Below are 13,483 nucleotides of genomic sequence, written 5' to 3' on the forward strand. Positions count from 1 at the left end.
GCGCGGCGTTACTTGCACCGTCAAGACTGTCACATGGTGCCACTGTTTGTTACCAGAGACATCTTGGCTCCTGATATAGCCCCCGCAAATGGAAAACCAGGAATGTGCCCCCCCCCCCCCCCCCCCCCTCCCCACACACACACACACTCTTCTGCGGTCCCATCAGCTGGCAGGAGTCAGACTGGGAATGGGACAGGCTGGAGAGGGGCGGGGCGGGCGGCAGTGGGTTACTGGGGACTGTATGTTCAAAGTTAAGGGGTGGGGGGGGATGTGACGAGACAGTTCCAGTAAAAGAGGAAGCTGCTTTGAAAGTGAGTTGTGTTCCTCTGCTGGGTAAATATAGCAGTGAGAGAGACAGCCACTCCCTATGCACATGGCCGCTGAGACTCTGGGGGGAATGTACACAGGCGTGTCATTCCAAGCCTGACAAGACTAATCATGCCAGGGCTATCTTCAGGCTGTCGGGTGCTACTCCCGGGCACCTCAAGTCGGACATGGTGGCTGTAATATGACATCGGACTGACATAGTCCAAAACAAGCCCGCCGATATCAACCCACACAGGACCATTTCATCAACACCCGGAGAAGTCTAGACTCCGCGAGCCGTAACCACGCCAGATCCGCCGCGTAACCACGCCAGATCTCCCCCGTAACCACGCCAGATCTCCCCCGTAACCACGCCAGATCCACCCCGTAACCACGCCAGATCCCCCTGTAACCATGCCAGATCCGCCCTGTAACCCTGCCAGATCCCCCCGTAACCACGCCAGATCCCCCCGTAACCACGCCAGATCCCCCCCCGTAACCACGCCAGATCCCCCCCCGTAACCACGCCAGATCCCCCCGTAACCACGCCAGATCCCCCCCCGTAACCACGCCAGATCCCCCTGTAACCACGCCAGATCCCCCCGTAACCACGCCAGATCCCCCTGTAACCACACCAGATCCTCCCCGTAACCACGCCAGATCCGCCCTGTAACCCTGCCAGATCCCCCCGTAACCACGCCAGATCCCCCCGTAACCACGCCAGATCCCCCCCCGTAACCACGCCAGATCCCCCCCCGTAACCACGCCAGATCCCCCCGTAACCACGCCAGATCCCCCCCCGTAACCACGCCAGATCCCCCTGTAACCACGCCAGATCCCCCCGTAACCACGCCAGATCCCCCCGTAACCACGCCAGATCCCCCCGTAACCACACCAGATCCACCCCGTAACCACGCCAGATCCGCTCCGTAACCACGCCAGATCCCCCCGTAACCACGCCAGATCCCCCGGCCCGGCCCCTCTCACCAGTCTCTCCATCTCCTGCTCACGCAGCCTCTCCTCCCTCTGCCAGCGGTGGTACTCCAGCAGCTCGTCCTCGTTGTCGCTGATCTCCGAAATGCTGTTCTTGCGTTCCCGGGCGCGGGGCCGTACAGGCCGGGGGTCTCTGGAGGAGGAGGAGGTCGAGGAGGAGGAGGAGGAGGAGCAGGTGCCGAGGGCCGTCCTCTGGCTCCGGGGGCTGGTGAGAGGAGAGGGCCCGGACAGAGGGGCGTGGCCCTGAGGGAGGGCGGCGCCGGGGCCGGCCCTCTGCTGCCCTCTGCTGCCCGGCTCCCCCCGCGGCCCGGAGGTGGGGGAGGGGCTCCTGGCGCGGAGCCCCCTGCCCGCGGACGCCGCCTCCTCTTCCGAAGGGGAGGTGGGCTTGCGTTGGGCCCGGGGGCTCTCGGAGACCTGCTTGCCAAACGAGGCGCGCTGGGCGTAGGGGGGGGCGGGGGCAGAGCCCTGGTGTCCCCCCCGGCGGGTCAGGGAGGGGCTGAGAGGCGGCAGCTCTCTCAGGCTGGACGCGGCGGGGTGCTGGAGGCTGTCTGCGTGGGGGTGCGGCTGGCCCTGAGGGCTCGGAGGCCTCTCCTGGAGGGAAGCTCCGCCCACCCTCCCTCTGGGGCTGGAGGGGGCGGCCGAGGCTGCCGGGGCAAACTTAGGGGCTAGTCTAGGGATGGAGCTGGGGGAAGGGCCAGGAGCAGGCCAGGGACTCTCTGAGTGTCCCCCGGCGGAGGGGTCCTGTCCCGGGCCTCTGCGGGCCGGCGTAGGGCTGGGAGAGGCCACCGCTAGCGCCCTCCTCAGAGGCCCGGGACTCTCCCACACCCTGCGCCCGTCCGGGGGACCGCTAGAAGCCCCGGCGGGCGAGGTACGGGGGTGGGGGACGGGAGTCTGGGGGGCGTGGCCGAAGGAGCGGGCGGGTACGGGCGGGGTGGAATAGCCCGGGTCCCAGCTGGGGAGGGCGCCGGTGGCGGCGGAGGCGGATCCCGGCGGCGGCGAGACGGGGGAGAAGAGCGGCGAGGCGTTGTCGTAGCTGGAGCCCGCCGACCTGGCCCCGGGGCTGGTGGGAGAGGAGAGCAGGTAGCGTCCGCCCCCGTTGAGCACGGGGGAGGGGGGGGACCGCGGGATGGGCCGGTGGGACAGCTTTCTGCCCTCGGAGGAGGACTGGGCCTGGGGGTCATCCATCACCAGGGAGTCCATGATGTCCTGGAGGTCCCTCTCGATGGCGCTGGCCAGAGATCCTTGGCCAGGTCTCGTCCTGTCACTAGGAGCGGCCTGGTGGCTCCCATTAAGAACGGTGTGGGTGTCTAAGAGGGAGAGAGGGAGAGGAACAAACCAATGACCTGAAGGAACACTTGTCCACTGAAAAGACGGTATTCATTTGCGTTACATTTGGTGAGATACTCCAATATTAAGACTCTCTCTAATTCACACACGCGCGCGCACACGCACACTTTCACACATGCGCTCGCACACTCATACACACACACTGGCACCGGGATAGTGATACTGTAAACGCCTGGAAGCCGGGTGATACAGCATGTACAGCTCTGTGACTACGCCCCGCGTTGTAGGTTTTGTTTTTCAGCTGTGCTGTAATCCTATAGGGATCTGGAACAGCTAAATATAAAATGTGCAGCTCTGTACTTCAATCACAGCAGAAGCAATTTGGACCCAGTCAGGAAAGTGGGCACATACAAACACACACACACACACACACACACACACACACACAGGATTGGGTGCGGCGCATAGACCAGGCATTGCACCACAGAGAGCAGAAGCACTAAGGTCAGAAGAAAAAATGGACTTGTAACACACCTCTCTGTACAGGGCAACGGTCATCATCATAGGCAAATGGCCAAGAGCACTGGCTAAGAGAGTTTCATATCAAGGCCAGAGGGAAGCATTCACCACAGAGGTACCTTCCATTGTTGTCGTCATTATCGTTATCCTCAAGACACCCTAGCAATTATCAATCAATCAATCAATCAATCAATCAAAGCTTTATTTGTATAGCGCATTTCATACACAGAGGCAACATAATGCGCTTTACAGAGAACAAGGGAGGTGGGCGTACGACCCACTCTCTACATATTCCAGAGGGAAGCAAAAGAAACAGTATCACCCAGGGGCCAGATAAGTGAGCTGTAAAAATTCTTCCCTGACCCCTCTCAACAAGGCGATCGAGCAAGCTCCAGGAGTATGTTTGTCTACCGGCTAAGAACATTTATAAAGCAATAAGTTACATTAAATTACATTTTCAGAGCAAAAAGGGCTAAAAACATCATAGGAGAGGCATGGCAAACACTGGTGTATATCTGTGTGTGTGTGTGTGTGTGCGTGAGTGTGAGTGTTTTCGAATCACAACAAACCATTACGGCTATGGTTTGATGATCTCTCTCACAGCTGCACGGTTGTGTGTCGCCAGGGCAACCGGTATGTGTACAAACCAGCCTGCGTCAAACGGCGTTGTGGGGGTCAGAGCCTGGGGGGCCGCCCTGTGGTTACAGCGCAGTGTATCTGGTTGCAGCCGGGGGCGGGGCTTACCTGGGCGGTGGGCGATGTAGGAGTTGGGTCCCTGGCTCCCACCAGGCAGCATGCTCTTCATCCTCACGGCCTCCTCTGGGTGGTTGAAGCGGAAGAAGGCAGACTGACCAAAACACAGCATGCACCCTGTCAGGGGGGGGGAGAACACAGGTGGGGCGATGGGACGTGGTCAGGGTCTGAGCAGCTGACATTAGCCGCCATCCTTCCTTGATCAACTCTGGTGACAGAGAGGGCTGGGGACTTAGGAAGAATACAGGGCTGGGCTGAGGGGGAAATGCAAAGAGAGGAAAGATCTAGTATCTCTCCAGGTGAGGTTTGTGTGGAAAACTCAGAGCTCTTGGTCCGACTCAGAATGGCCGTGTTTTGAAAACAGAGCACCAGATGTCCCTTTGTTTCCCTGCCCTGCCATTGGCCAGGACGCCTGATAACATCCCCCCCTAAGCACACACACGCTCACACACACACACGCTCACACACACACACACACACGCTCACACGCACACACACACACACACACACACACACACGCTCACACACACGCATGCGCTAGGCCGCTATGCAGGGCCCTTGTTTAAGGAACAGATATCCTCCAGTAATGTACTTATCCACCAACACATGCTGCTCTCTGAAGATCTAAAGCACCCTCTGGATCTGATCCTTAGCGCAGGCTCCTATTCTACTGTACCTATTACCTCCTTTCTGGAAAAGCACTCATATCAAACATCAATCCAAGTGATGACAGCTTAAAACGGTATCGTACAACACCGGCTACCGGTATCCACAGGATGAATGATGTCCGGTCAGTCTCCTGTTTCTATTCATATTCCTCCGTCTCATCTCTGACTCACAGCCTGCTACTCACACTCACACCATTCAGGCCCAGGGAGGCCATGACACAGCGCTCAGTAAAACCCAGCTAAATCAATATCTTCCGCCGGGCTTAATGCAGTAGAAGGGACACCGCGGAATGAGTTATGACTCCACGGCCAATTTCATTATGAACATTTTCCCAGACTGTTTAAGGAAGACAGACAATGTGGTGAGAGGGGGACATAAATCTATATCTGGTAACACTATTGGACAGGAATGTGGAATTGGAAATCATAAATCATAAAGTCACTAGAGTTCGTAAATGTAAACAGCCTGTTGATGTAGTGGATGGTGGTTATTGATTTCGTTGTCATCCTATCCAGAAAAAGGTATAAAGAAAGCAATAACAATCGCGGGGGTCCATTTCTGACACAGGGACAAGGCGCCAGAAAACTGTCCGTTGCGTGCAACAGTGGAGTAGACTATTCACACAGCTCAAGAATGTGCACATTCCATTCTAGAACAGGTGTCCACCGTGGTGGTATGAGAGAGAGAGAGAGAGAGAGAGAGAGAGAGAGAGAGAGAGAGAGAGAGACCGACAGACAGTCAGTCAGTCAGTCAGTCAGACAGAGAGACAGAGAGACAGTGAGTGAAACCACGTGGCTCAGCTCAAGGGTGAAAAACAGGACATGAAAGCGCATGTAACTCAAGCCCGTGAAAGTGGAACAGAGAGAAAGACATAGCTGCAGGTAGCCTGATGATGCCTCAGTAGCCTACGATAAACCTCACAGATATAGGTAAACAAACAAACACAAGCCCACTGTTATAATAAAATGTTCAAAACCAAATTAATTGAGCAGCTTAATGTGACAATATTGGCCGTCGTAGGGCTTCTAACTGACTGAGCAAAACACCAACATTGATTCTGACATAATACAAAAAACAAGTCTGAACTCACGCGTGTCTCTATGTCCAGTTCATATGAGCCAGAACGCGTCGTCCCGCCCCCGTCCCGCGCCTCGCACCCTCGTAAATAGACTATACCTACTTGATGCGCGCTTTAATTCCCTTACGCTCTGTCGGGAGCCCAGATGTTTAAGGTAGAGATGGTAAAAGTAAAGCTGGATGTGGCTGATTAAAAGATAACATCGATAACAAAAGAAGCTGGGAAGCTGTCTATGTTATGTTCCTGTTAAATTAATCCAAATGACGCCGATGAAGACCACATTGATTCAAAGTTTAGATCACACGCCGCGGCCGCATGCCCCGTTCACTTTTTCAGATAGTCCGAACTGAGGAATGATGCTCGTATTCTTGTTCTGAAGCAACAGCTGCCTTCTTATCCCATCCACCGGCTGCCCACAAATGACATTATTATCAAGCTGCCTGCAAGACACGGGGGGGGAGGGGGCGTGGTGGCTGGACTATTTCTTTACAGGGGCATGTCCTGCTTTTGAAAATGGAATGCATGCCAGGGGCAGGATGAGAGATAGCTTTACCATGGTCTCTCTACAGGATTGTTATCGGGTCCTAGGCCCATTGTCGCATCTAATACTTGAGTCTATCTCTCACCAAAAAGATTCGACCCAATGCACAGCCTACTTTGTTATTTGCTGATTCTCCTATAATATCAGAGTACTCTGTTTCACTTGTCTGTTTCATATCAAAGATGAGAGCTAGGCAGTAATTATAGATATCATCAAACTTGATTGTGCCATGTCAAGCTGTGGTCATCCTCTCTGGCTTGGTTGAACTGGACGGACCCTGCGGTCTAACATCTTCCTGTATTGATTTGCTGTCTCCTTCCCTTAGAAACATCTGAAAATGCGCAGCTAAATCAATTCCAGAGCAGCACTGAGAGGCTATGGAAAGCAATTATTACAGACTGCTTAATCAAGTTTCACTTTCAACTAGGTCAAGGTCACCGTGCAGTAACAGGTTCTCTTTGTCTTAAAGGAACACACTGAAGGAAATGAAACATTTAACAAAGCCTGATTGTAGCCTACTTACATGGCAAGATTCCCAAACTCACCATGTTCTAGTTAAACGAAATAAAAATAGAACCCTTGTTTGGGAATACGCAATCCTTACCACTGTGTCTAGGAGGCCTCTTATGTCAACAGTAATATTCCTGCTCTACATTCCTGAATGCTTCTCAGTTACTCGTTGACTAGAGTTTGCACACCGAGAATAGACTAATCTGCGCTTCTCTGGCTCACTGAGTCTTCTCCCAGAAACACTTGCAGGACAGCGTGTGTGTGGTACCTTGAGACAGGCGGACGGGCTTGGTGATGGGGAGGCCGTCCATGGAGCACTGGTTCCCGCAGGGGTGGAGGGTGATGGCGCCCGCCTTGTTCTCGATGTAGCAGTGCAGAGGCGCCACGCCTGACCCCTGCAAGGCGATGTCTGTGTCCCCACTGCCCAGCGTGGTCCTCCCTGGGAACAGTACACAGCCACACACACACACACACACACACACACACACACACACACACACACACACACACACACACACACACACACACACACACACCCTGGCATCAGTCACTGGAGACGGCATCAGTCACTGGAGACGGATATGACACCAACAGGAATGCCCCTTTAACATTTATGTAAATGCTTTTGAGATGTTTTACTCCAGACAATGCACACATTGTGTGTGCATTGTTTTATGTATTGTTGACTGTTGTATTATCCATAACTATCGTATACTGCTGCTACCCTCAGGTGTATCTCAATGAGTGTTTCCTGCATAAATAAAGGTTGAATGAATGAAAAGCCCACTAAGCTAAAGCCAGGGCATTATAGCTCCCGGGTCCCAACATAATTCTCTGGCTTTTAAGGTTCTTCATGGCAGGACTGTGGTCACGGCACCACTGTTACACATGCCTCCGTTTCAATACCAAACACATTTGGTGTATGAGTGATTCCTGGGACTGTAGTTCAAAGCCGTGGTCATGGTCAGTGGCACCCTGATTTCACAGTAAAGGCATGCGGAGGTCAAGGCCCAGGGACCAGAGGTCACTTGCAGAGTCTCCCTCATTGAGCGGTTGAGTGATATAGCAGCAGGTGCCAGCCCCTAGAGACCGTCCCACCCTGGAAGATGGCGGCCGTACGGCCTCAGGGAATTCATTCGCTTGACGACTGTCGGAACGTTTCAGTTCACTTGATTTTCAATGGATGTATATTTATGATATTCCTGTCTAGGAGAGCGAGGGAGTGGTTAAAGGGGGGGTGGATCTATTCGCGCCGCACCACAAGCCCCCTCCTCATCTCCTCTCCTCTGCCTACCCCCCCGCCCCGCCTCTCCCGGCTGCTAAAATAGCCCTGGTTCAGGACCCATAGAGGATAGACGGCACTGAGAATATCCCTGCGGGCGGCCTTGAGATTCCTATTCACTCTCTGTCTCTGAGCGGGCCTCTCCCTCACCTCCAGGCTCGGCTGCCTGCGCACGGCTTGTCTTATGGCGCCTGGGCTCTGCGGAGACGGACAGATGGAAATAAAGAACTCGCCGCAATGGGAGGGACAACCGCCCCGAGAGCCCTAGAGTCACGGCGCTGAGGGTGAAAGGGCAGCGGGAGGGCGTGTGTGCGTGTGCGCTCGGGACTAGTTAACTTGAACTGGAGGGTGGGGGTGGGGGGTGACGACAAGGTCAAGCCGTGGTCCTATTTTTTTCTTCTCCATGCCAAGAAAGGATTGTGTTCTGTTTGCTCGCTAAAGGCCCACGCAGTGTTCTAGTTTACCCTCTATATTTGAATAGCACCAAGCTGACAAGTGTCTGTTGTGGAAATGACGGGTCCTCAGATCTGCAGCGCAGACGCAGAGCCGCCCCTCAGAATGCACCAAGTCTGCCCACCTCCTCCGTGACCAACAGTTCTGGCTCCATGTTTTTTTTCCCCAGTCCCGTAGTATCACAAGGTCCTCTATTTGTCATTCTTAGGATGATTAGATATGGCAGGCCCCCTGAGAACACTGCGCCTCTGTTCTGCTACTGTACAGCACTTTAATTTCACCCCCCGGCTCCCTCCTCCCCCCTCCTCCTCTCGACTGCCTTATGATGTCACTCAACCGCTGGCTCTTTGCCAGCTAGGGAACAAGTGACTGGATGGAATCATTACCATATATCAGTCTGGCTTTGATCATCACTGTGCAAAATGTCCTGGATGGTACTCAATGAGAGTCTAGCCCCTAGTCCTCTAGACTCTAGGGGAACCAATTACTGTAATGCTGCTATGGAACCAATAATGAATGTGCTATTAGTCCTTTTAGTATGTCTTTGTGGTTGCCTCTGGTCTGTGGTCTATTCAAGGATACGGTGGTTTTAGCATGTGTACTTGTCGTTATATCCCCCTTAGATACGACAAGCCGCTGGTGCTGCGACGGCTTACCTTCCTGCAGCGGTAACAAGGTAATGGCTGTGCTCAGACGACCACTCCCCAGACTGACCAGGTGGGGGCGCTCTGCCTGGACCTTCAGGGACCTGCTGGTCTCTATGAAGTCCAGAGGAGTGCTCTGTGAGTGCAAAACAAGCCTGCAGTCAATATGGGATGTCAGAGGCTTACGCTGCCCTTTCATCCTTGGGGCATTACTGAATCATAAGAGTGGACTGGCTAGTGTCGGCTCCTCTAATTGGATCAAGAGGATTGTGTTCAACAGTTGGCTTTGGCTGAGCAAGATAAATGGCTTGATCTCCTTTTGGGTAGACAGGGGAAGATCCGTTTGTTTGGCTGAAACTGTCAATGTAGAGTTGTATTGCATAACTATACTATACAGTATATACAATATTAGTAAGCTGTCTATAGTGATTATACTAGTAAGATATACTATTCACTGTTTTTGGTATCATCTTCAGGGTAGATAGATGCATGTTATTCAGCTTTTGATTGACAGTGAAGCCATGAAAGACCTGTAGGCTCTTAGGCTCTAGCATGAGTCTCTCTGTAGGTTGTTAAAAATCTCACTGCTCTTTGAAGTAGGTATGTGGATTAATGTTCCCCAGATCAAATACATGCCCTCCAGATACTATTTGAGCATCTCCACCTGCAGTTTAACAAGGTAGGTATAGGTATAGGCATTTCCAGTGTGTGTGTGTGTGTGCGCTGTGGGCGTATGCATTTATGCGTGTGTGTGTGTGTGTGTGTGTGTGTGTGCGTGCGTGCGTGCGTGCGTGCGTGTGTGTGTGTGTGTGTGTGTGTGTGTGTGTGTGTGTGTGTGTGTGTGCGTGCGTGTGTGTGTGTGCGCGCGTGTATGTATGTGTGTAGTCTTTTAGGAATCTTTATCAGCTTACAGTACATGTCTACCCCTGTAGAGTTCAAATGTCACAGTAGTTTATTCAAGCTTCCTTATCTTCCCCTGTCATCCCCTGGCATTAACCCTGAGTCAGCTATTGTCAGCTGACCTTTACTATGGTCACCTGACCTTAACCATTGTTCCTAACTGGTCAGTCACGGAGGCACTTGTCATTCTTTCTTTCATTTCATTTAGTCATAACATCCATTGTAACTTATGCTTAATATATTTGTACTTCCTGTTTGAACCCAGTACACCCGTGGCTTGTCAGTACTTGAAATAATGATAAAAGAAACGACAGGTTTGTCAGTTGATTGTTAAATTGATTGAAATTTTCCTACATGCTTTCTTGACCATCTCTTCAACTGACACAGAGCGTGCACTTTACCTGCTTTTTGCTTTAATGCTTTTAATGTCTCATGTAAAGCACCTTGAATTGCCCTGTGGCTGAAATGTGCTATATAAATAAACTTGCCTTGCCTTTACCTTGTCTGCCTGAATTTGTCTTCCATCTTTGAGGTGGCGGGCCCCTGAGGGCCCCTGAGGGCCCCTGACTCACCTGTAGGACCTGGTGCGTCTGTCGCCCCGGCTCCGCCTGCTTCCTGCTCAGGCTCTCCATGTCGGCAGGGCTGTCAGTCACTCCGTCCGGCACATGGGGATCCTGCAGGAACACCCGGAGAGGACGCGCTCGGTGAGAGAGCCGAGAGGAACGTCGCTCTCTTTAGAGACTCTCCTGTCCCACTTATCGGCCCCGGTCACGCGGCACGCCGCCGGCGTTGTCTCCGCGACGAGGGAGACGGCTGATTTATGCGGAACTCTTATTCGGTGCGAGTGAGAGGATCGAAAAGCCGTAGATCTTTACTTCTGTCGCCACCTTCTGACCACGAGAGAGCAGCTAGACAGCCGTGTTATTATTACTGAGCTGAACACAAATATGACCTTAGCAGCCAGGTTTGTGATGTGTGAACAATGGAAGATCCTATTATCAGGTAACACTAGCAGAAAGGCCACAGCAAGAGACCCGCTCACTAAAACAGGACGATGTGTGTCTCAGGTGCTGCAGACAGGAGGTATTATCCACTCATCATGAATCACTGTGACTCACACACACACACACACACACACACACACACACACACACACACACACACACACACACACACACACAGACACTTCATGGACAGGTGCTGCAGATTACATCCAGCTGTGGACTCATGCTTTACTCAGTCAAGGGGAAAACCTGACATACCCACCTCCATAAACATACACACACACACACACACATACACACACACACACACACACACACACACACACACACACACACACACACACACACACTTGTATCTTGTATACAGTACAAACACACACAGATACACACATACAGACAACATAGATAAGTCATCATGTTGGTCATCTAGCTCAGAAATCCCCCACATTCACCAACATTCCCTTTCCCTGAGTCTGAGTTTGAACTTTGAACCTAAACAAAAAAGAAGCCATAACAGCCTACAGATAGGTGATGACATTGCACTCATTAGCAATTACAAACATTAGCTACAGTAATAACTATGTGGATAGCTCGTCTTTCCTCACCTGCGCTCAGTAATTGTGATCTTATGATATCATGCCATTGTAAACATGAGCTTTTACAGCCACAGACAAAAGCAAACACGATGAAATTGATAGATTTGTAAATACCTTACTCCAGTTACCAGGTAGTCCTATGTATTCCATCTCTGATAACACAATGCTTCTCTAATTCCTCTCAGTATTGAGTTTGGAGATTGATTTTGAATTAAGTAGATTTTCCATGCAGTCTTTCTCCATATGTGCATGTTTTATCAGGGGTACTGCTGGAATGTGAAGTCTTGCTCTCTCAAGCAAGCAAAGACAGGTCAACCATTTGAAAGTCTGAGAAAAAAGGAGCTATGGGCATTTCACCAACTAACAAATCAATCACAATAAATGACAAAACGTTGCGTTTGATCTTTGACTAGTATTCTCAGTTGGAATGTATATAATGTTTTGACCTGCCGTGATAGTGATTTACCTAAGTATAGAAACAGAAACATAATCTCTCTCTCTCTCTTTCTCTCTCTCTCTCTCTCTCTCTCTCTCTCTCTCTCTCTCTCTCTCCTTCTCTCTGTGATGTCATGTCAGTAGAGGCAGCTGGGTCATGCCATGGTTGTCCCGGACAATCGTCCGCAGTGTTTGGGTCTCAGAGGGGCAGTGACCCAGAGAACAGAGCATCCTCCTGTTCTCCTGCCGACACTGGCCCTACCCGCGCTCAGCCTCAGCCCACCGGCCCCCGACACAGGCCCCCAACACAGGCCCCCAACACAGGCCCCCAACACAGGCCCCCAACACAGGCCCCCAACACAGGCCCCCAACACAGGCCCCCAACACAGGCCCCCAACACCGGCCCCCAACACAGGCCCCCAACACCGGCCCCCAACACCGGCCCGGTCTGATCCACACAGAAACTCAGGACAGACACAGGGACCGAGCAACGGACCTGGGTCCAAATACCGCTATTATATGTTCCGAAATACTTTCAATTACTTGAGTCTGTCTGGAGAGTCATGTGGGTGAGGTTCGCCTTTTAAAGAGCTGCCCATTGGTTCCATTGTGCCAGACAACAGCAATCAAGCACAGACAATATACAGTGTATATACCACTCTATGAGTAATTTAAATTATTTAAAAATTCAAGTATTTCAACCCAGGGCTGCAGAGTAACAGACAGTGTAATGTGTCATGAGTCACACACGCACGCCAACTCTCACACTCTTACGTTCCTGACGGATCTCACGTACACACCCAGCTGGGGTGGCTGGCTCATGCTCATAAATGCAGCTCCTTCCTCCCTAACGTGTGATTATGGGAGCAATTATGCCCTTCTGTGTTGCCACGGACATCTGAAAATAGATATGGTCAGCCACGCAGTCTGGGCTGCTCCACTTTTAGAGTGAAATGACATTAAATGAATAAACAGGGAAAAGACACTGCATGGAGAAGGGAGAGAGACATAATGCGTACTGTATTTTGGAAAAAACTTTGGTCAAGTTCTGAGAGAAAATATACAGGGGAGGAATCAACTTTGAGTGATATCCATAATCCCCTGATACTTAAAACTGTAGTAAACGCTGTCAAAATTCCACAGGCTTCACGGAAGTCCACTCACCAATACTCTAGGACAGTCCAAGTACGGTTTAGGTCCATGGGATAGTCTGTCGTATATTCCACAGAGTTGTGTAGCGAGGCAGCCACATTGTTGTTTGTGTGTTTGCGCTGGCTTACTTCAGTCACACGCTGAGCTGTACTGCTCACCAGGGGCCCGCGGTGCAGAGTTACACTCCCAGACCGTCACGCTACCGAAGGGGGAGCAACGTCGGGGGTGCCCTCCAAAATAGGTCTGACTGCAGGTCAAAGGTCACCCGGTTGAACTCACCCCCCTCAGACTTCCGTTTCAAACGCCCCTCAAATCAACCCTCATGGTTGGAGTTGCGTCAGACTTCTGAACTCCAGTGAGG

At 51.9% G+C, this 13,483-nt stretch overlaps 1 protein-coding gene across 1 annotated transcript in view; it reads right to left on the reverse strand.

The window, feature by feature from the left end:
- The window catches only part of phldb1a (pleckstrin homology-like domain, family B, member 1a), a gene marked incomplete at its 3' end in the record, with an annotated part of 29,530 nt that extends 16,383 nt beyond the window's left edge, over nucleotides 1-13,147 (reverse strand). The window contains exons 1-7 of the mRNA XM_084449874.1: nucleotides 13,135-13,147; nucleotides 10,508-10,609; nucleotides 9,048-9,171; nucleotides 6,925-7,095; nucleotides 3,850-3,975; nucleotides 1,529-2,606; nucleotides 1,294-1,432 (exon numbers count right to left, since the gene is read on the reverse strand). Coding sequence (XP_084306000.1) covers nucleotides 1,294-1,432; nucleotides 1,529-2,606; nucleotides 3,850-3,975; nucleotides 6,925-7,095; nucleotides 9,048-9,171; nucleotides 10,508-10,567 — 1,698 coding nt within the window. The 5' untranslated portion in view covers nucleotides 10,568-10,609; nucleotides 13,135-13,147. The remainder of the gene's footprint in view (nucleotides 1-1,293; nucleotides 1,433-1,528; nucleotides 2,607-3,849; nucleotides 3,976-6,924; nucleotides 7,096-9,047; nucleotides 9,172-10,507; nucleotides 10,610-13,134) is intronic.
- Between the last annotated feature and the right edge of the window lie 336 nt (nucleotides 13,148-13,483).

The sequence above is a fragment of the Borostomias antarcticus genome, assembly GCF_949987555.1.
Source record: "Borostomias antarcticus genome assembly, chromosome: 15".
Lineage (NCBI taxonomy): Eukaryota > Metazoa > Chordata > Actinopteri > Stomiiformes > Stomiidae > Borostomias > Borostomias antarcticus.